We start from the raw sequence: 23,308 nt of genomic DNA, 5'->3' as shown, positions 1-23,308 counted from the left end.
TTGCCCAGCAGCATGCTCCCCCAGGACCCCATCTCCCCTGCACAGACAGGCTTGTTTTCTAATAAAGAGTAATTTACGTTCATTTTCAGAGCAGAGCGTGCGGCCCCCTCGGGGGGGAGCTGGGAAGGGGAGGGCGTGGGGGGTAGACGGGGCCGCGCCCCTGGGGACCCTAACGCTCCCCGCAGTCCCCGCTTTCTTCTCCGCTTCAGAGGGCTAAGGTGGCCTCGTCAGCGTCTGGCTCTGTCCCCCAAGAGCGTCGCCCTGGTCCTTCAAGGCCCCCTCATGCCCGGATCCGAGCGCAGCGCCAGGCCCGTCCACTTTCCAGACAAGGCGCAACATCAAGTCCACCTCCTCCTCTTCCTCTGCCACCAATGCTCGGCCAGGCCCGGCCGTGTCTGCAAACCCGACCTCACTCTTGGACTGGACGCCGTCCACGACTGCCCAGCCCACTGCTCCCACCGCTGTAACAGAACTCCCGACCGGGATCACGGCGGCCTTTCCCGTGGGCCCCGTCCACCCCTCCTAATGCTTCAGGCCCATGGGCAGCCTGCAGACCTCTAAGTGGACCGTGCAGAGGGGCACCTGTGCCCAGCCCACTGCCAGCACGGGGTGAGGGGCCTTTCATGGCAGCCACGTGCACCTCCACGTCCACGTGGCCCGCACAGTGCATCATAGCCAGGTTGAACTTTCGTTTCCATTTTCTGCAACACATAAACGGTTCCAAAGTGTTATCACTAATAAGTAATTAACTGTTCAACGAGGTGCGTCTGGAGGCCACACCCCTGCCCCCCCCACAGCTTGCCCTCCTCCCCGGGCGCCCTTCGGGGTGACTCTACCTCACCCTTCCACTGTTTCCTTTGGAAAATCGAAGCAGATAGAACGTGTGTCTATTTCCCTCCTTTTCTTGCACAAAAGGCAGCTCACTGTGAACACACTTTTCGTCCCGGGATAAACTGCGGAGCCTCCCGCAGCCTTGTGTGGACACGCCCGCACCTCCTTCCGGGCAGCGACCGCGGCCTGTGCTCGGGCCACCTGGGAGGGCCGCTCCGAGCCGTCATGGGCAGTGCCCGGGACTGGCTCTCTGGACCCATCGACTCACACTGTCGCTGAGGTATTCACAGAATCGATTCCTAGAAAGGCGTGGCTGGGCCGAAGGATAAACAGGCGTCATGACACCTGACATCTCTGGGCTTGCTAGGTGCCCATCACTTCCATAAACACACGTGGTCCCCACACGCCACGCGCTGTGGGAGCCCAGCCTCAGAACCTGCCCGGCGTCGCACGGGAGCGGGTGGCCTGTGGGCACCAGGCCCGGGCACTGCCTTTCATCCTCTGCTCCCAGCAGGAGGCTGAGCGGCGAAGGCTCCAGGAGGCTGGAGACGGGGCACAAAGCAGCCCAAGGGCGACTGCACCGTCCAGACAAGGCGGGCAGGAGCCCCCGAGCCCAGGGGCTGGGGCAGCCCGCGAGCAGGAGAAGGTCAAGGGCAGGCTGTGCACAGGGGCAGGCTGTGCACAGTGGCAGGGAGGGACAGAGTCGACGGGGGAGGCCCAGGCGGAGGCGTGGCCACCACTGAGGGAGGGGCCTGGAGGAGTAAAGTGACAGCAGGCGGTCCGGTGACAGTCCTGACGGCCCAGCGGCAGGCACACGCATCACACTTCCCACGCTCACCTCCACCTGCCTAGGCACTTGGAGCCCTCGCCAGCCACATCCCTAAGGGCTGACTCGGGTGCATCCGTCATAAACACGGCGCCCGAGCATGGGGTCTCCCAGGCCGGGTCTGAGCAGCGCAGATGTCAGTGGGACCGGACCTCACCCTGCCTATTCCCGCCAGCTATGCTAGGAAGGCAAGGCCCGACGCCCCTCCTTCCGGGCGACCCCAGAGCAGTGTCTGCAGGGAGCAGGCTTGAAGGATGGGTAATGCCACCTCTGGTCACCCTAATACTCGCCCACCGCTCCCCCTAAAAGGGTGGCCTCCCCAAGGTCAGTGCTTCTCTCCTCCAAGGGACGTGCAGGCTCAGGAACCAATGCCCTTGTCCCAGGCCCCAGGAAGGAGAGAGAGCCTGAATGTCACCCCCTCGATGGGAGCTGTGTCTCCAGGTAGGAAAATGATGGGTCAGGCGTTTCTGGCATCACCCGCTTCACTGCAGAGTTGGGTTCAACCACGTGCATGACACTTAGCCACAGGACTCACTTTCAGTTTCCCCGCAAAATTTAGTACTGAAGCTGCTGATTTTTAAAATATAATTTAACTCAGGGCTTCCCTGGTGGCTCAGCGGTTAAGAATCCACCTGCCAATGCAGGGGACACGGGTTCAAGCCCTGGTCCGGGAATATCCCACGTGCCACGGAGCAACTAAGCCCGTGTGCCACAACTACTGAGCCTGAGCTCTAGAGCCCGCGAACCACAACTACTGAGCCTGCATGCAGCAACTAGTGAAGCCCGTGCTCTGCAACAAGAGAAGCCACCGCAGTGAGAAGCCTGCGCACCGCAACGAAGAGTAGTCCCCACTCGCCACAACTAGAGAAAGCCTGCGCGCAGCAACGAAGACCCAATGCAGCCAAAATAAATAAATAAATAAATAAATTTAAAAATATATATGTGTGTGTGTATATATATAATTTAACCCAATTCAGTATTTACTGAGTAGCTTTGAAAAAACAGGGGTCACGGCTAGAAATCACAGAATGTTGATACACTATGATACATGTATTTTTATTGGTTTTCAGCTCTTCCTCCTTTCACAAAAAACTTGAGCAGCATGAAAAAGTACCCATAAAACAATAGAAGAAATAGCTAAAGGAATGAGGGGGAAAGGAAACAGGACAAATGGAGAAGCAGATGCTGGCGGCGGGATGCAGGTCTGGCTCAGAGTATCCCAGCCGCCAGTGCAGAGACAGCCTGATCAAGCACAAGATCATCAGCTCCAAAGAGCCCTCGGCACACAGCCCGGGAGAAGTGAAGCTTTACCGATGCTAAGACACAGGCAAAGCTTCTCACAAGGGTCCTCACAAACACTGGGCACGTAGGTGTACCTCCCGAGCACAGGTCTCGTGACTGGCTCTGCGTGGGTGCTCCCCCCTCCCTGTAGGCAATGGCAGGGCTTCAGCGTGTGATTCGGGCAAGCAGTTATAGAACTTCATCCTGTCCATCCAAGTGCATCCTTCCGGCCTCCGAGGCCTCCCTGGACCCTGATTTGTATCAAGGACTCATTAATCCTCCCAGGAGTGCATCACCTACAGGTGTCATAGGCACACACTCTCCTTCTTCACTCAAATTACTGAAATTAAAACAAACAAACAAACAGGGACTTCCTGGTGGTCCAACGGTTAAGAATCCGCCTTCCAATGCAGGGGACGTGGGTTCGATCCATGATCAGGTAACTAAGATCCCACGTGCCGCGGGGCAACTAAGCCTGTGCGCCACAACTACTGAGCCCGCGTGCCATAGATAGAGAGAAGCCCGCACGCCGCAACTAAGACCCGATGCAGCCAAATAAATATAAAAAAATAATTAATTAAAAAACAAAACAAAAACCCAAAAACAGAAATGTAGGTCAGCAAAGGAAAAAGCAGCGTCTGATGGTGAAGAGCACGTGGGTCTTGGTCAGAGGTTGGGGAGAGGCCACACAGGGCCAGGTATTCTGGACGAGGGACAGTGACAGAACCCGCACTTGCACCCATCCCAGGGGGACAGCCCTGCTCCAGTGGGACCCAGGGCCTGGACACTCCGTCTCTGCATGTGCAGGACGCTCTCGGACACCGGATGGTCCAGCGTCCACTGCAACAATGTGACAGCCCATCCCTCCCGAGGGCCCAGGGTGACCACGCGTCCTGGCTGCCTGTGAGGCCCCAGGACACAACCCTCAGCCCCACACCTATTAAAAACCGCTTCACTTTCAGGAGTGGAGCCATCAGAGACCAGAAAGTCCTGGCTGCCCAGGTCCTGCCCCTCGTCTTTCTTGCTGTGGCACGAGGTGACCCACAGGCGACCTGAAGGGACGAGCTCAGAAGAGTCACAGAGGTCAGCGGTTGACCTGCCACCGTGGCAAAAGGCCAGGTTGCCGGGTCTGCTTTTTCCTCCCACTGTGTTGTGGACTTCTGTAAAACACAGAAAACGTTATGTCGTCCGATGTGGCAGCAAGGCCCAGTTGCCAGGAAAGCGCCTGGATTTATCGGTGACAGAGCGGCCCTTGTGCGATCAGCTGTGCAGACGGCACTCCGAGCCTGGCTTCTTCGGATGACGTCCAGGCCACCGAGAACAGGCGGGCCCTCCCCCACACAGGAGCCTCGGGGCGCAGGGAGAGGCGCCCCGGCGGAATCGTGCCCCCCGCCCCCGAGGGCTGGCGCTCCCGTCGAGGGGAGCGGGCGTCGGGGTCTCTGCTGACCATCACCTAGAGGACTTCCCTCTGGAGCCCTCCCAGGAGGTGGGTAACGTGCAGGCCCCTGGGCGCCGGGGGTGCCGGGGGAGACCGAGGGGCGAGTCCTTAATTCTCCAGGAGCAGCTCTGAGTTTCCTGCTGCGTCTGCTCTTCCTCCAGAACCTCAGATCCCAGAAAAAGGCCACACGGACAGCGGAGGGACGTGGGTGCTTGCGACACAGTTTGCTAAGTGTTTCATTTTTCTGTCGTCTCCCCTTCCAGGATGTAAGCACGTGGAACCAGGGGCCCATCTCTTGGCTCCAGAGCATGGAACCTGCTTGGAGGGGCTCCCTCAGTGCTGCTGACGGACGGACCCGCGACGGGCCGAGCTGCCGCCGTCTCCCAGCCAGCGGGTCCTCCTGCGCGGCCGCCTCCCACTCCTGGGGAGGGGGGACTAAAACACGGCTCGGGGGTCGGCAGCCCTTCACACGGGGCGGGGGACGCCCTCCAAGGGACAGCAGCGTCCAAACTCTGCTGGGCCCTCAACCCGCCACCCCAGCTCAGCGTCCTGAAGGCGGGACCTGAGTTAGGTCAACTCTTCCACAACCTTCTGATCAACTCGGTAAAGTCTGCTTCACTGAGTCATGTGTATGAATAAAGGGAAGGCAAAAATAAGCCATTGTTTTCTCCTGATAGAGAATTTTTAAAACACTGAATGGTTCAAAGCCCAGGACAGAAAACTACTTCAAAAGAAAATGGACTTTGGGAAATAAACCAAGGTATTGATTCATCCAAAGGAAGCACACATGGAAAAGCGTTTACTCCGGTTTTGGTTTTAGGTTTCGTACAGCTAGAAAGAGAAGCGAGGAAGAGCTTAGAGTGTTTTGGCAACTGGGAGTGAGAAGTGAGCTCCCACCTCGGAGAGGACCCTGGTTTCCACCTGATGGCCCGCACAGACCACGGAACAGCCAACGTGTCCGTCACCCTGAAAACATCACTGCATCACTGCTGCTGACAACCGAGGGCAGGTCAGTGCTGGGGGTTGGGGGGGTGCTCTGGGGACAGCCCTCAGCAAAAAGCGTTCAAGAGATGCACTGCCCCTGCAACCTCTCCAGCCCACCAGGAGTCAGAAGGGAGGAGGCTGCTCATTCGAGGACCATCCGGTTCATCGCCTTGCCACTGCACTCGGACCGCTGGGTCATTTGTTAAGAATCTCCTTGGTGTCACCATCGCCGGGCCCCCAGGGAGCACTCGAGCGGCCCAACTCCAGCCCAGATCCCATCCCTCCCCTCCCAGAACCGGGGAAGGTCCCAGAGGAAGGTGCACCTGGCTGTGCTCCGAGACCAGCCACGTGGGCCCAGGCAGTGCCCCCAGTCCCCTAAAAGGCCGGGCAGAAAGATGGTGGGATTCGGCCCACGCGGTCTCCATGGCAACCCCTCCACTCCGTTGTCACGGCTACGCAGCCGAAGGCGGTGCCAAAGCCAGGGACCTGCTCTGATCATGCACAGCTGTGACCACGCACTGAGGTTTGAAACTCAAAAGACATCAGGAAGCACTACTCTTCTGCCTTCAACTCTTTAAAAATGAAAAACGCAGAGTTCAAAGGATAGCAAATGCAGGCGCTGGCTGCTCCCGGCCTCGGCCCCGCGTCTGGACAAGGGTGCGGTGGCAGGTGTCTGCCCACCGTCCCAGAAGATTGACTGTTCCTGGGCCTCCTCGTCAGGAGCATCGTTCCGGGCCACGTGCAAACGTAAAGCCTTCCCCCCCGGCCCTTGCACCGCCTCACAAATGAACAAAATGTATCTACTGGTTCACGCACTGCAGGCTGTGTCCTCTGGGAAAAATGCCCAAACTTCTCCCATGGCTGTTTAAAAAATGAAATCAGTGTTTTTCTTGCTTTCCAGACCAAAAAATGGCCATAACTGTGTACCAAAGACTTCTCTCTCACAAGGCGCTTTCACTGCATCCCAGGAAGCCCCCGTGCAGGGGGCAAAGCCGAAGACAGCAGTGCAATTAGGGGAAAAGGCCCCCCTCTGTCTCTCAAGCGAACGAGGAGCCGAAAGAGCAGCCTGGACGAGCGTGAAATCCGTTCTGCCCAGCGCGGCGCGTCACTGAAAACACAGGGGCCTGACGCCCTCCTAGTGAGCAACAGCCCAGGGAGCAGCGCACACACCAGCAGAACCGGCCCCGGCGTGGGGAACGGAGCGCCCGCTTCTGCCGGAGACCAGGAGCAGGTGGGCGCGTCTCCGCGCCGGAGGAACACGGCCCGGCGTGGGCGGGGTCTCTGCAACACCGCAGCTCCCTTGTCCGCCGCAAGGGGTCTCGGGGTCTCCGCCGAGCCCAGCTTCGCGCTCCAGCCTGTGGAAGCCCGAGGGGGTGCAGGGGTGAAGACACGGGCCTGGGCCCTGGTCTCGCCCTGAGCAGCCACCGTGAGCCTTGCGCCCATCCAAGGGGCCCCGAAAGCCTTCCGTCCAGGTCTCACGTGGGACACGGGAGCAATCGGTGCCATGTGTGCCCACGTGTGTCCACAGACACACCTCCTCCAGGCCAGGGCGCCCCGAGAGCTGCTCTGCGTAGGTGGATCAGTTTCCGAGTCGGGCACCAGGCAGGTCCAGATTCAAATCCCTGCTCTGCCCTTCCCTGGCTGTGCAATCCTGGACAAATGCCTTGACGTCTCTGATCCTTCCTCGGTTTGCTCATCTGCAGGGTAAGGGGGTGATGTCCCTGCCTCTCCTGCGAGGACCACATGAACTGAGACCAGCGAAGCAGGACATGGGCCGGGGACAGGACCAGAGCAGCGGCAGCGGGCGGCGGGCGGCACAGGTCACAGGCGGGCCGAGTGCGCGGCAGCCCCGGAAAGGGACGGGCCACCTCCCGCTGGCGTGCGCGGTGAGCCTTCATCTCACACTCAGAGGAGAGCTTCAGAGAAGGCAGTTAACTGGCTTGAAACCACACAGCCCACCTGGGCAGCCCACAGGGGGGCCCGGGGCCTCATCCTCTGCCCCAAAGGCGTGTCCCCGAGACCGCCCTTCCCCAGGCACAGTCCCACCAGCCCCCATCAGTGTGACCTGAAGACATCAGAGCAGCACCCAGCAAGCCCCAGTTTCCACCTGGTGACGATGCAGGTGCGGCTGGAAAGACCTGTGTGATTTCAGCACAGCGTCTATATCTGGGGCGCCAAAGCCATCCCAAGTCCGTGTCTAGAAACCCGGCCGTGTGAGACTTCCCTCCCACTGCCCATCCCCCAGCAGGTCTCTACCCAGCGTGGAGTCCACAGCGCATTCCCAGGTCCGATGCCCCCGGATCAGCACAAACACTTTGAGCCGCGGCAAGTGGATGCAACCAGTCCCAGTGGCTTTCCTGACGGGAAACCACAGCAGCAAGAAGAAGGGATGCTGTACCCCACGGGGAAGACTCCACAGGCCAGCTCTGGAGACGCGCCTCATTTACCTGACGGTGAAACTGCTGATGTGGGCAAGTCCTGTTTACAGCGGAGTCTCATGCAGAAGGAATCACAGAATTAGAACAGCAGCCCGGCTGGACGGGCAGATCAGGAACCACCAGAAGAGAGGCCAAAGCACCTGCTGAAGGGCCTGGTCTCTCCCTGGCTCCGCACGCGCTCAAGGCACCATCCACACGCACTGGCCCCGACCCCGCGCCCTGCAGGGCTGCTCAGACTAAAAGGACGGGCACCGGCGGCCCAGCATGTCCACAGCTGCCACCTGCCGCCCGGTCCTGGCTCCGCCCCTGAACTGCCACCTGCCGGGCACAGACATCAGCCCACAGCCGTGCTGTGGCCTCACCTGGAAACCAGATGCCCAGTGAGTCAGGACGGAGACCATGTGCCTGGAAGATGGCCACCTCGGGGTGAGCGGGGAGCGGCACACAGGGACCCGCTGACACCACCCCTGGATCACCCACGTGATCTGGGCACAGAGGAAAGCTCACAGACGGAGAAGCAGATGGGACAGGTGGAGGGAGGGGCAGGGTGCTCAGAGGCACACAGGTGTCCTCCTCGTGGAGGGCCAGGGGATCAGTGATACAGAAGTAGGTCCACAGACGCCCTGGGAAGAGACAAAGTTTCTATGCCCAAGGGTTATGGGATGCAGGATAGAAAGTATTTTCCTTACTGTGTTAAAAAATCTTAAATGAACGAAATGAAAATCTAAATCACGCTTATATAATAGCACATAACTAAAAGGTGGGTTTTTTCCTGTCCTTGTTAACTGTAATTTTATTTTATTTTATTTTTATTTTTTTTTTTTGCGGTATGTGGGCCTCCCACTGTTGTGGCCTCTCCCGTTGCGGAGCACAGGCTCCGGACGCACAGACCCAGCGGCCATGGCTCACGGGCCCAGCCGCTCCGCGGCATGTGGGATCTTCCCAGACCGGGGCACGAACCCGTTTCCCCTGCATCGGCAGGCGGACTCTCAACCACTGCGCCACCAGGGAAGCCCTGTTAACTGTAATTTTAAACAAAGTAATCAAGTTTTGGGCTCAAGCAATAAAAACTCATTCAACAACTTGCAGCCTCGAACAGGAACAGAGGCGCCACACCCACTGGCCCTTCTCTGAGAGTCTCTCTCCCGGGCCAGAGGTGCCTCACGGGCGTCCAGGTGTCCAGGTGTCCAGGTGTCCACGCTCCAGCCTCCCCCCTGCCTCACCTCTGCCCTCTCTGCTTCCTTGGAGCTCGGAGCCTCAAACGGGCTTTTATGGCTGCCCTGGACCTCCCAGCACAGCCTGCCAGCCTCAGCTCCACTGCTGGCTCTTTATTCCCTTAGTATTTTCTAGTTCCTGTTCCCCAGAGAGACATCTGTCTGAGCTAAGCCTGAGCACAAGTAACTGGCCAGCACGTGGACTGACTGTCTTTGATCTGGTGTCCACCTGATCCAACCAGCTATGGCTGGGAGAACCAGGGTCACGTGACACGCGACATGGACCGGCATCAGTCAGGGTTCCCTGGAGAAACAGAACCAACAGGACGTGTATGTGCGTGTGTGTGTGTGTGTGTGCGCGCGCACGCGCGTGCATGTACAGAGAGAGACTGAGATTGGTTTCTGTTAAGGAAAGACTTATTGTGGAGGCCGGCAGGTCCACAATGTGCAGGTGAGCCTGCAGGATGGATCCCCAGGGAAGGGCCGCCATCTGACCCCAGGGCCGTCCTGCTTTCACTGTCCTAAGTCCTTCCCCTGATGGGAGGAGGCCCACCTGCGCTGTGGAGGGCCACCTGCCACCTGCTCACCTACTGACTTCAGTGTTCATCTCCTCTGAAAACACCTCCACAGAAACCTCTGGAATAACGTCTGACCGAATATCTGGGCACTGTGTCCCAGCCAAGTTGACACATAAAACTAACCATCACAGACACCCAGGCGTACTGAGATGTACCCTACTTGTTACAACAAATATTATAATTTACACAATTGAACGGGCTGAGTTTGTTCTTACAGAGACAGACAGAGCTTACTCTTTGAGTTCAGCAAAATAAACGGATAAATCATGTTATCCCATTGGGCGCTCTTCCAAGACTTAGCCAACTGGCAAGCGGACAGTCACAGAACCCAGCAGAAACCAAGCCCAGGAAGTAGATTTCAGGCTCTAGCAAACAGAATGATTTTTGCCTGTTGCTCTTCTAACAGCCTCAAATCAGACTGCGTTGTAGTTACCATCACGGAGGAAATGGATCAAAAACAGAATCAACAAATACTGATACCAAATAGTTACCCTTCACCAAGACGCTCCGGGAGCATCTAACCTAGGAGGCTTCCCACATACACAGATCTTGAGTTTTCAGGAAGACGGGACATGCAAGCCCAGTTAATTACTGAATGAGAACACATTTCTAGGGCGTAAGTCATATCGTTTCATCAACCAGGACAAAAGAAGTGGGGGGCAAATAATAAACCCCAAGGAACTTAAAATGGATGCGTCAGAGGTGAACCCTCAGGAAAGGTTCTGAGGGGAGGGGACACGAAATGGAACCTTGTGAAGGGAGTAAAGGTAGACCTTAGCCGAGGTGGTCCCTCCTGAAATGTCCTCTTCACTTTCATTAAGGGGATCCCACGTTGCCAGCCTGACCCGCCTCACCGGCCTCTCCTTGGCAGGGATGCTGGCGCAGTCCTCTCCCTGTGCCCTGATGTCCAGACTTCTTATGGTCTCACAGTCCTTCTCCAGTGAGAAATCGAGAAGCCTTAATGCAGCGCCCACCATATGTAATGCACTGGGTTATCTCCAGCACCCAGGTACTAGTCCAGCAGGATCCTTGAAAGAACTGAGAAAATAATCACTCCAATCATTTTCTGTTGGGTTTCCTTCTCTCACAACCCAGCTGAGAAAGGCTGCTAGACACGGAACTCTGAGAAACCACAGAAGAATGAGAAGAAGGCTTCTCTAAGACTAGGGAAAATAACGAGGAAGTTGGATTTTAAAGCCAGTGCGTTCTGAGTTTAGGAGGAAAGAGGCTTGGGTCTGAGAAAGTTCTTCCCAGGCGACCTCCTTTCTATAACCACCCCCTCCCCTTGCTGGGCTTCCAACCCCACCCCTGAACCACGGGGGTGGGACGGACTGGGGACAGGTCTGTGTCAGGATAGAGGCGCACAGCCTACACCACAGACTCTGCCTCATGGCAGTGGGGTCTACGCATCTCAGCATCAGTGCCTGACACTTACCAAGGACACCAGAAGGGGGGTGGGGAGGGGACGGACACACAGACGGGCAGATGGATGGATGGATGAATGGATGAAGGCATAGGTGGTTATGGAAGGATAGATGCATGAATGGATGAATGGATGGACAGATGGAAAGGCAGATGGATGGCTGGACGGATGGATGGACAGACAGATGGACGGATGGATGGACAGATGGAAGGGCGGATGGATGGATGGACAGATGGAGGGGCAGATGGATGGATGGATGGGTGGAACGGCAGATGGATGGATGGATGGGTGGAGAGATGCGTGGGTGAGTGGATGGAAGGGGTGACACAGGCATTGACCTAAGAAAATCACACATCAAAATAACATGCACAAGAAAACAAATGCTCAGGATTAATATTTGGCCACCCGTTGCCATGCCAATACAAACATCCCACATGTCTGAATAAGTAACAACGATGACTAACTGCATCCACTTTAATTGCTATTTTTAAAAGTTAAAGTGCTGCTTAGCTGGTTATGGATTTTTAGAAATATTGTTTCACTCCAGGAAGTGACAAGTTTAATCTAGGCTCTTCCCCTAAAGGAAGCTGTGACCAGGAAAAGAAGCATAAATTTAACCAGCGCTGCAGATGAGTGCAGCCCGCATTCCTCGGGTGAACGGCTCCCTCTCTCGCATTTGTCTGCAATCTCGTTTCTTTCTGAGTAAAGAAATCTCCTGCCTGAGGGCTGTGCTGGCCTCACTTTTCCCCACAGAAAGGGAACATATCAATCCAAACATTGCAGGGGCAAAATCTTCCCATCTTTACTCTGAATTTCCATTCACGTCCTTAATTCTTAGCAAATAATTAACATTAGATCTGGCAGGAATGGCATTTTAGAAAAGCTGGGAAAGGCAGGAACTCACAATTACGGAACGTTTCCTGGGTCCCGTGAAAGGCACCTTCTGGGTGCTGCATCACAAGGGGAGTTTAGATGCTTCTTAAACACTTGGGTTTGGCCTGGGAGAGAGAACGCCTATCTAATATGCGCTGAAAACTAGCCTGGTGGTATTTCCTGTTTGCATCGCAAGTATCTGCTTCAGTTAAAGGAGCCCCAGCGTCCTAGTTCTCTCCCGCTGCCTGTCTTCCCTCCTCTGGACTCCTCTGGTTCACGTCCGCAGGGTCAATAAACCCAGATGTGATGATAACAATAGCTTCCCCAGCAGAGCCTCGACCAGGCAGGCTGTGTCAGGAGTTACACGTGCATCCCCTTCCTCATGCCCAGGACGCCCCTGCAGGTGGGAAACCGAGGCTTCAAGGGGCAAGAACCCTGCCCAGGGGTGCACATCGGGAAAGCTGGGAACCAGCGCCCTGGCCGGGGCCGAGCACACCCAGAGCTGCATGCAGCCTGGCTGGACGAGCTCTCCTTCCCCCTCAGTGGGACGGGCATCGCCCACAAGGTCAGCCTCCGTCATTAACACCGTGGCTCTTACTGGCTCCTTCTCCCTGCCCAGGAGACCACAGCTTGGCCAAACCCAAGGCAGCCTTGTCCATTTCCACGCCCGGCACCTGGCCTGCAGTGTCTCCAGGGAGGAGGTTCCTCCTGGTATGTCGCAAATAATAATTAACGACTTTGAACTTGATAGAACCTCAAAGGCAAGATACTTTCTCCCCAGAGAAGACTAGGTGGAGACTGCTAAAGGTTAGAAGTGTCCTGCTACTCTGGAGGGAACTGCCCTGCTCTTAACCAACCACGTAAAGCCCGAGACCCCACCCCGGGGAAGGTCTGGGGTGAGCAAGGGGGGACTTGGCGGGGCAGGCAGCGCGACAAGGCCCCTCCCGAGTCCCCACGCCCTGAGGTCACAGCATCTCCACCTGGAAAACAGGAGGACGCTGTCCCGCCCCATCGTTCACGGATTCCAGATTTGAGAATTTGCCCACTTGCTGAAGTCTACCTGTGATCCCAGAGTCGATCCTTGTGGCGTCTCTGTCGCCATGGAGGACGGGCACAGAGATGACGATGATGTGGATTAGTGTCCTTCTCAGGGTCTACTTGGTGCCATGTTGTTCGCATTTTTGTGCCTTTGTCGGTGACTCTGCTGTTTAAAATCGCCCCAAGTGTGGTGGCGACGGGCTGTACGGTCATGGGGAAAACACGTGTGTGTGGGATCAGCTTCCTCCAGGCATGAGTCTGTGCTGCCCTGAGCTCCACGTTGATGAAGCAACAACAGACGTTAAGTAAGGCATCTGTAAACAGAAGCTCACAAAACCGGGCTGCGCATCAATCGATGGACGACAGCAACGATGTGGCCTGCGCCGGGCTGGACCCTCACCCGGTGTCTCTTGGAAGCAAGGGTCCCGGGTCACTAACTCAGAATTCGCAGAGACTGTGTAGAACACAACCCTGCGAATAACGAGAATCAACCTTAAACTTCGCCTCCGGTGACAGAGATGGTGCTGAGCTGGGGCTCTCCCAGCCCCTCCCGCCTCAGATCTCAGGGCCCAGCGGGGACATCCAACCACAGGGCAGAGACCACACAGGAAACTGGCCACAGACGGGGTGGCCGGAACCCAACATAAGCCAGGCTGCGCTGCAGCCTGGGGAAGGGCCCACACAGGAGCTGGCACAGTCCTCAGGATGTGCTGGCATCAAAGCCTCCAGAGAGAAAACCCAGGACCACCATCAAAGTGCGGCTACCGAGTGAGGGCGCACAGGTGCGCGTGCCATGTCTCCACGGTCAGGTGTGAGAGGCGCCCTCGGGGCCGTGCGCCCCGCGTCCCGCAAGCCACCTCCCTCTGTGGGCATGCACCTCGGCCTGGCGTGGGTGAGTTAGTTCTGCGGCAGGTGGGCAAACAATGCTGAGCGAAGGGGGGACAGCTGTCCTCGGGAAAACACGGACAATGTCCAGGAAGAACACGGAACAGGAAAAGTCCACAAAGCACAGACCCTGGTGCAGAGCAAGCCTGCAGATTACAGACACGTAATCAAGGCGAATAATCCCCAAAATGTACACAAAGGCATTCAGAGGTATGGTTTACAGTAGCATAGCAGGAAAGTGTAAACAAAGAAATGACCCATGATGAGAATTTGATTCAGCAAAGTTGGCAATCCCCAAAAATAAATACTATGTGGCCATCAACAATGATGGTGCAGACCTCTAATCACTGCAGACACATACATGGCTACCGTGGGCGGGCAGGCTTCATAGCATGCAGAGGGCATAGAGAGCAGGACACGTTCCCTCCCAATGTCTGGAAACAGGTAGACGGGTAGGTAGGGAGGTGGGCAGATACAGAGAGATAACACATAGACACAGAGATAGAGAGATAGGTCCATAGATGCACAGATGCTAGATGATGCACAGAACACAGCAGACGTAGATGGCTGATGGACAGATAGAGCGGCGGACACAGAAAGACATGCAGACACGCCAGTGATTCCACGTCCATGTGTGCTCACATGACTGTTTGTGTACCTGAGGGAAAGCCTGGCAGGCTAACAGTTTCCCCTAATAATAGGAATGTGAGTCATTTATTATGGTGTTTTTATTTGTATTTTCACATTTTTCTACCATGAACACGTACGGCTTGCAGAAAAATATTTAAAACCATGTTGTAACAGACGAGTAAACAGGACAGGGCACTGGAGTGGGTGAAGGGGCAGGTTCCCCAACCTCCTGCTCGCAGCTGCGGGGGAGATGCTGCCCCCACCCCCGCCCCGCCCCGGCCCGCTAACCCCCGGCCCGGGCGGAAAGGCTGTACCTCCAGCCAAACTCCACCCACGATGACCACCCCTGCAGGGCCTGAGAGAAGGCAGCCTGCAAATTTCCAAAAAAACAGCGTAAATCCAAATATGCCTCGTCCTGGCAGAATATCCTGAGTCAAGCGTTTGGCTTCTAAGAAATCCGGCTGTGATCTACGGGTTACCACCACAGGCTGTTCAACACCTGCCATAATTACACGGGGCAGCTCTCTGCTGAGGAGGAATGAACAAAATTCTTGTTAGAAGAAGGGGGTTCTAGTTTTTAACCTCTATTTACCCATGATGGGCCCTGTTACAGCCCACAGTGGGACCGAAACTAACGGGGGGCTGGAGCAGGGAGCCACCACACGGCCCAGGACACGGGAAGCAGGGCCGACACCTCGCAGCCCTCTCTGTCCTGCACATGAAGGGCCAGAGGTGCCCACATGCCACAGCAGCGCCTGGAAAGGACACAGTGAAGGCAGCACGGCAGCCAGGCACCGCCCGTCCAGCACGTCCGACACTCCCAAAGCAGTTTCCCTTCCTGGGAAGGCCCTAAACAACGTGCCAGAGCCCGCCAGGCACCAGGTGGGGACAGGGGACTGGTGCCCCCTAGGCAATGTGAGCACAAGTGACGTGTCCCCGCGGGGCAGTCGAAGCCCTGGACCCTCCTCTTGCTCACGCCCCACTCCGCTTCCCTGACAGCCTGGAGGGCCGGGGACCAGGACAGCAGAGCTACAGGGTGGACAGAGCCTGGGTCCCCAGGTCACTGGTAGAGCGCCGTTACCTTAAAGGGCCAGAGAGGAAATGTACTGTCAGGTCACAACTACCCAGCTCTGCCTTTGGCGTCAGAAGCAGCCGCAGCCACAGGTGGGTGAAGGGCGCGGCACGTCCCGCACAGATCAGCCCAGCACCCAGGCCACTGCCCTGCTGGCCGGGGTCTGCAGGCCCCGGGCTGAGAGCAGAGCCCCAGGGACAGCTGCCCAGCAAGGACATCTGCCCTGGATTCTGTGTGAGGGAAGTAGGAACTCACACTGTTTTAATCCGCCGAGACCCTGCGACCATTTATTATGCAGCTGCAGTTGAACTCCCCTGCCCGATACAACAGCCTTCCAAAGGCAAATGGAGGACAGCGGGTTGGACAATTTTTAGTTTTTTTAAATCAGGACTTGGGGCCTGTGAAAGCATTATTCTATTTGTTACTTTCTTTATAAGCCACACTGTTATAAAGTTGCAGAAGAATTTAATGAAGGTTTTACAAAGTTACAAAAAAAGATGGGATAACAGGGGCCAGACTTCCTCCCCTGTCTGAAACAAGCAAAAAGCTGACAAAATACATGAAACAACTGTTTTCAAGATACTGTGCATGGGTCAGCAATGGACAGGATCCCAGAGGGAGTGAAAACGAAGGAGGTGAGCACAGAACCGTCCCAGGTTGCTGCCCAAGGGACAGCGAGAACCCACAGGACGCAGACAGGACAGCTGGAGCTCCAGGGACAGAGAGAGGACACCAGGGACCCTGGAGCGTCAAGCGCTCAGCGGAGCCATGCGTGTGAGGCCAATAAAGATCAGAGCAGAGATCAGCAAAACAGAGAAAGGAAAAACCAAAGAGAAAAATCAATGCATCCGAAAGCTGGGTTTCTGCAAAGTTCAATACATTGGAAAAACCTCCGGGCAGACTGATCAGGAAAAAACGAGAGAGAAGACACGCCTTTCTGACATCAGGAGCAAGAGAACTGACATCCCTACAGATCTTCAGACGTTAGGAGGATAATGGGGAACTTCACGATGGATGGCTGTCCCTGGATCGCGCGACGTGGCCGAGCTCCCAGTTCCCAGGGCTCACTCAGGAAGAAACTGTCCCCAACAGCCCTGTGATTACTGAAGAGTTTGAGATCACAGTTTACAACCCTCCTAGGACGCCCAGCCCAGCCCGGGGGCTTCCCTGGGAAGCCGGGGCAGACCTCTAAGCAGCACTAAGCCGCGTGCCCCCTGCGGTCCCCAAGCACTGGAGAGCAGGCAGCGCCTCACACCCCCTCTGGGAGGCAAGGTCTACCCTGATACGCAAAGCAGACAAAGACATTCCAGGAAAGAACAAAGCCCAGCGCCCCTGGTGAACACAGACGCAGTCCTGCCCAGTGAGGCAGAACTCGGGAGGAGGGGCTGCCAGGGGCGCGGACCCCGCGGGTGAGGACACTCATTATCCTGATTGTGGCGACGGCTGCACAGACCGGACACAGCATGGTCCCCCAGGCGCGCACCGCGAACACGAACTCCTGCTGTCCTGTCAGCGGAATCCCCACGAGGCTTTTTATTTTCCTCGGTGAAAATTCATCCAGACAGAGGTCGGAAAAGGGAATCATCACTGGTTAAGCTTCCACCGCGGACCTGACCATAGAACAGAAGGGGACGAGCCTGCGGGCCGCTCGTGGGCCTCTGAGCTCCATGGGCTGGGTGACAGCAGCCTGTACCCACCCAGCCGCCCGCCCCGAGCTCCCCTGGGGCTGGGCATCCAGATGCCGGCAGGCACCATCCCTCTGCTCAATGAGCTGGTCGTCCGGTGGGCACCCAGCTCTGAACAAACCACCCTTCAAAGGAGGCTGAAGGAAACCAGACAAGGCCAAGGAGAGCCCTGGGGACACAGTGTCAGGTCACCGCCCACCGAGGGTCTGCAGGGCAAGTTCTCTACAGTCTGCGTACCCTCGGAGAGAAAGGCAACAGTGTCCAGAAAAAAGAAACTGATCAAATTAGCAGGGATAACTGACCCTGTATCCGAGCCAAGAAAAGGGGAGCTGAGAATTAAGTCCTGAAACAACTAACACATTCTTACTTAAACTTTTTGCCAGTTTTGATTCAGTCACATGAGTCATCGTTGGACTGAGCTATCCCGGGATTTGCCTAAGTTTTCTGTGGACTGGTAGCATCTGAAGAGAAACCAAGGGACCAGGAGAGGAACATGTGTGATTTCTATTTTTCAAAATTAACTTCAAGATAAAGAAAACATGAACCACTGGACTTACCAATTTAGAAAGATCCTAAGTTATCGATGATGTTATTTTAAACACCAAAAAGCATTCCCTCACCCCACTGACACACGTGGGCTGAGTTTTGTGCAGGTGCTACATGAGACACGTAGTTACTAGTTCAAGTCCAAGGCCGACCCCAGGGAGCTACCGGCCAGCAGAGACATATAGTAACACACGAAACGTCCACATTGACTACTTAAGCATCAAATTCAGTGATGTTTAACTGCGTTTAAATTGAATTCACCCAAAACTGTATTTGTAAACAAACTGCATTTTCTTGTGTACCCCCAAAAGCACATGAAACTCACAATTCAAATGCTCCTTAAACCCGGATGCTAAGTTGAGAGACCTGACGTCTCGGGCACTGAAGGCCGTCAGCGCCCCGCCAGCGCACACGGTGGAGGGAGACGGGAGGCCGGGCCCAACTCTAGCCCTGGGCGCTGCCCTCAGAGCTCGGCCGGGACCCCGAGGCCCGCATCCCCTCACCACGGCACCTACTCCAGCTTCTTCCTGTTGGCAAGTGCCCAGGAAAGAGGCGGGCATCTCCAGCCAACAAGACAGAACCTCCGACTCAGCCAGCGGGAACCAGCACAGGCGCACGGACCTTCCAGCGCTCACCCACTCGTCAAACGGATGACAGGCCCAGCTCCAGAGACTGGGATTCTGTCGCTGTTCTGTTGACACCTGACCGTGGCACCTGTCATGGGTGCAGTGGACACCTCTGTCCAGCCTGCCCCCCTGCCACCTCTTCTAACAAAATGCCCGCCTTCCCCCAGGCAAGGAGCCCTCCCCCGCTTCCAGGCCACGCGTCCTCCGGCAGGGCAGGTCCTGTCCCTAGCTCCAGGAGCCGCCAGGCCCAGGCCTGGTGGGCATGACCGCCCGCCGCCCAGGGTGTGCTGGGGACAGACAGTGGGTCTGTTCACACGATTCCCAGAACTCGTGCTTGTGACCGAGACTCATCTCCTGCACTTAGGCCATCGGAAGGGAAGCCGACGACAGCTGCCGGGCGTCACTAGGCAGGGAAGCTGAGTCATAGGACTGAGGAGGCGGCCGGGGACGCACAGAGGGGAGGAGACCGCGTCCAGGCTGCGGTGTCCACACCCTGGACGAAGCCGGAGCTACCCCCGGATTCACAGGGCCCGATGTGCTTTCTTTTTACAACGATTTCCTTGACTTGCTAATGACACAGAGGAGGGGGAGCCTTCTAGCTGCCCGGCTGCAGTTTCCAAGGAAGTTTTTCCAGATGCAACTTCCAAAGGCATGTTTTCAAATGTAAAGTTGTGTCCAAACTGAGCACGGACCCAGGACCACTCCCTGATGGCTGACGTCACACACAGCATCCCAGGTGGCCTCTGGAAGCTTCCTCGGGTCACCGAGGTCTCCTCTCTGCACACAGCACGCTGGGCGTTCTTAAAGCTGTGGGCTCGGGACGCGGCAGAGTAGCCACCACCATTTTGGAAAAATAAATTACCAACATTCAGATACTTGAAAAATGTCCCTCTGAGCTGTGAGAATGAAGACTTTGACTTCATCCCAACAGGGAGTCTAAAAGCAGAAATCCGCTTCAGGTAAGCCACAGGCTTCAGCTTAAAGCCTGTTGTCGTGGCCTGCACGGGTGTCCTGCAGAGACCGACAGCCAGAGGCTGCTTTGCTGACCTTGTGAAGCCTCACCCAGCGGAGGAGAGGTCAGCCCTCCCCGGGGGCTGAACGCGTCCCCGCAGGACGGGTGGCTGGAGAGGGAACTCCCTGAACCCCAGGAAGACAGGGGAGGGGACGTGAACGTGCAGCTGACAGCCTGCCCACCTCCTGGACCGGGAACGCTCCCTCCCTCCGGCCACCTGTAGGCCAGAGACCTCACCTGGGCGCACAGGGAAGCGGTGGGAAGTTGGATCCTCCAGTCGGCCAGCTTCCAGGAGCTCCAGTGGAGGCTGGTAAGGGGAGACGCTGTGCCTTGGGGGGCTAGTCCCCAGGGAGCACCAGGACCTTCTCCGAGTATGGGTATATGACCCCAAAGACGGGCGGTCACTCTCCCAGACCACCAGAGGCGCTGGCGCCCAGGGCTGGCCTCCTGCAGCCCCCCTCGGCCAGGCACACCTGGATGGCCAGTCGCCCTCATCACAGGGCTGCAGGGCCTCCCTCCCCAGCATCCCAGTGGACCCAGGACCCCGAGGGGCGGGAACCAGAAGCTGGCCCAGGCCCAAACACACGCGTCAGCAGACGTCGAGGGATGTGGGGACAGCTGCCTGGCAGGCTGACCACGAGCCCACGGGAGGGGCTCTCACCAGCCCCCGGCCCCGGGCACCCTCCAATGCCAGGGCTTCCTGTCACATGGACGGCGGCTTTGGAGCGGCCTGGACCATGGGGTGGGAGCCAGCTTTAAGGAGGCGACCCCACGACCGCATAGACGAGAAGGACGGGGTCGGGGGTGGGGCGCGGAGGGCTCGCCAGGACTCATGAGGCGGGAGGTGTAGAACGTGTTGTCCCCAGAGGTCCCGGCGGAGGGGAGGACGGGAAGCGGGCCAAGTAAGGCCGGCACACTGCTTAGGTTTAGCGCTAGCTGTTTCATCATCACCGTGACAAACGTCTCCTGTAGTGCTGAGCAGAGTAAAATACTCAAAAACTAAACAAGTATTTCTACAAAAGCTGAGCTGAACTGAGTACCACACCCGCTGGTGAAGGGACCAGCTGCAGCACCAGAGCCCGAGGACTCCAGATCCTAGGGCGGCTAGAACACCACTTTCTACTTTCCAGGGTCAAACCGGAATCACAGGACACTCTCGGACCATCATTTCTGAAGCCCAACCACGAGGCAAACCAGTCCACTCTCGGGCCCCACCTGGACACACCCTGACACACCCTGAGCAGGAGACAAGTCTGATGTGCCCAGTGGTTCCCATTCAGTCTTTCTGGGGGGGCTGAGGGGAGGGTCCCGAAAGCAAAGGGATGAAGTGATGGCTGGACGGCCCAGGTAAGTCTGGGGCCAGGGTCTTCACTTACCCTCACATCTTTTAAGTCCCCAGTTGCCACCAAATCATTTTTTAAAAATAGAAAACAGCAGCAGATGCACGAGAGCAGAGACCTGGGAGAAACGCTGGAAGTGAACACTGAACGTTTCTGCACAAGTGGAACTTGTGACCTGACTGCACCCCAACGAGCAGTCCCCCAGGAACGTGCCAGACTGGACCCCAGAGCCCACAGGCGGCAACACGGTGCCCCCGAGCTGGTCTCTCTCTCATCATCACCGCCCCCCTCTGTGTCCCCAGCTCCGGGCGCCCAGCTGGACCCCCTCCCACCAGGACTCAGTTCTTCCCGTCCCAGGTCTACACTGGCGGCGATGGGAGCTTCCTCCCCCTGCGCCTGTGTCTACGCGGCTGTCAGCTGGGTGTGTGTCCATGTCGGCGATAATCCGCTTGGTTCTGTGAGGGATCTGGTCAGCTTAGCACACCCTGCCCCCTCACAGAATCAACAAGACCACGCAGGTCATTTCAAAACATCTTTGAAAACTATAAAACCCCACGGAAGCATAAGTCAAAAGGAGGATTTCTGGAAATCTTGCCTAAATAGGGTTACCTATTTATTGTGTCACTTTCCCTTCCTACCCTCAGCTGTTTTACAAAACCCTATGAGGTTCTGTGGAGAATCTCACCACCCGCAGGAGGCTGGTGGCTCCATTTCTGTTCTACAACAACCACATTTTAAAATATTGTTCTTTTTAAAAAGCCATTAAGATGTAAGGGCAACACACAGTACGAGTATCAGACTTTGGCCAGATGTGAAAAATGGCTTCAGGGTCCAGGTTTTTTCCACTGACTCACTGAAGAATTAAATGAGTGCCTCCAGGACACCCTCACTTGGCCTGTTACGGTCCCCCTCCTCAGAGCCTGATGCCCTCCTGCGGGCCCGCCTCGGCTGGCTGGCCGGCCCTCCACACGGGAAGGAAGCCCGTGCCTGTCCCTCTTGGAGGAGCGGTTTCCAGGCTGCGAGGAGAGGCCGGCCGAGGACCCCAAGGAAGCTGCCAGTAGAGCCGGCGGCCACTAGGAGAGTGGGCTGTCCGTGTACTTTGTTTTAAAAGTACGAACCCTGACCGCCCACTTCCTGAAGAGTCCACTCAAAATTTTACAACTTTTGCAGGCTCTTCATGGTGCCAAAGTACTCTGGCTCAGCCGAGAGAAGTGGAAACTATTTTTGGCATTCAGAGAGGCAGCTGCAGGACGCGAATACAGTCAGCGCCTGAAACGCAGGCTGCTTTTACAGATTTTGAAAATTTCTAATCAGAGACGCATCCAAACAGGCCTGCAGAGACTCGGCGGCATCCGGGGCCGGGATCCTCTAGGGAGGGCGGGGGTCGGCCGGCGAGGGCGCGATGCGTCCTGCCAACCCGAGCGCCGGGTCTCCGATGGCACCACCTGGGCGCGCCCCGGCTGGAGATGAGGGCGGGGACGTGCCCCGGGAGCAAAACCGCTGGGACCCCGACCGTATCCACACCCGGGCCGCCCGCGCTGCCCCGCAACTCGGGGACCCGCACCGCGGCGCCTCCCGGAACTCGGCCAGGCAGGCTCACGGCGCAGAGAAAGCCCCAGAGAACCGTGCGCCCCACGGGCCCCGGGACAACCCGGGCAGGAGGCTCTCGGCGCCCCGGCAGATGCGGGGACGTGAGGTCACGGAGGGTGCGCCAGGGAGGGCCGCTCCCCGCCCCCAGAGCCGGGACAGGGGTGCCGCGCTTGGGGAGGAGGGGAAAACGGGGAGCGGGAACCGCCGAGTAGAAGGAGGGGGGAAGAGGGGGAGGGGAAAGGAAGGGGGAGGAGAGGAAGCGGGGGGAGGGGGAGGGGGAGGCCGGGCCCCGGGAGAAGAGGGGCCGGACAGGGGCGGGAGGGGGAGGAAGGCGAGCGGAGGAGGGGAGCCAGCAGGACCGGGCCGGGCAGGGCGGGGGGCTCTCCCCGGCGGCTGCCGACAACTTTCCCGTCCCTCGGGGATGCCGAGCTCCGAACAAAGGCGGCTCCGGAGGCGGCGCGCGCTGCGCTCAGGTCCGCCCCCCGCCCGGCCACGGAGGACAAAGGCGCCGCCGCGCGACCCTCCCTCCGGCCCCCGGCCTCCCCGCGCGCCCAGATCCCCCGCGCCCCGCCGGACTCACAGGATGGAGGTCTGCGGCGCCACGGCGGGCACGGCCTCCAGCAGCAGATGCATGCAGCGCACCGTGGTGCGGAAGCACAGGCAGCGGCTCGGACACCCGTTGCCCGGCTTGGAGGCGACCGCGGCCAGTGCCCCCCAGCACGAGCACAGCACGAGCGCCAGCAAGCAGGGGCGCGCGGGGCGCGCGGCGCGCACGGCCATGGCCCACGGCGCGCGGGACGCTCGGACTCTGCGACCGACCGCGAGGGCCCGGCGTGTCCACCGCCGCCGGCTACGGCCCACGTCCCAGCTGCGCGCGGGGGGCGGGGGGCGCCAGCTGTGCACATGCGCGTGGCTCCTCCCCGCCCGCCCCCTCCTCCCCAAGGACCGGGGCGGGGCGAGGACCTCCTGCCGGGCGTCGGGCCGCGGCGCTGCCCCGG

General features: G+C 57.7%; 1 protein-coding gene across 1 annotated transcript in view; it reads right to left on the bottom strand.

The window, feature by feature from the left end:
* Nucleotides 1–23,090, bottom strand: part of PXDN (peroxidasin) — a gene marked incomplete at its 5' end in the record, with an annotated part of 64,548 nt that extends 41,458 nt beyond the window's left edge. The window contains one exon of the mRNA XM_079721144.1: nucleotides 22,891–23,090. Coding sequence (XP_079577270.1) covers nucleotides 22,891–23,090 — 200 coding nt within the window. The remainder of the gene's footprint in view (nucleotides 1–22,890) is intronic.
* Nucleotides 23,091–23,308: the final 218 nt, after the last annotated feature.

This window comes from Hyperoodon ampullatus, assembly GCF_949752795.1.
Source record: "Hyperoodon ampullatus genome assembly, chromosome: 15".
Classification (NCBI taxonomy): domain Eukaryota; kingdom Metazoa; phylum Chordata; class Mammalia; order Artiodactyla; family Ziphiidae; genus Hyperoodon; species Hyperoodon ampullatus.
This window is presented reverse-complemented; position numbering and strand designations above follow the sequence as displayed.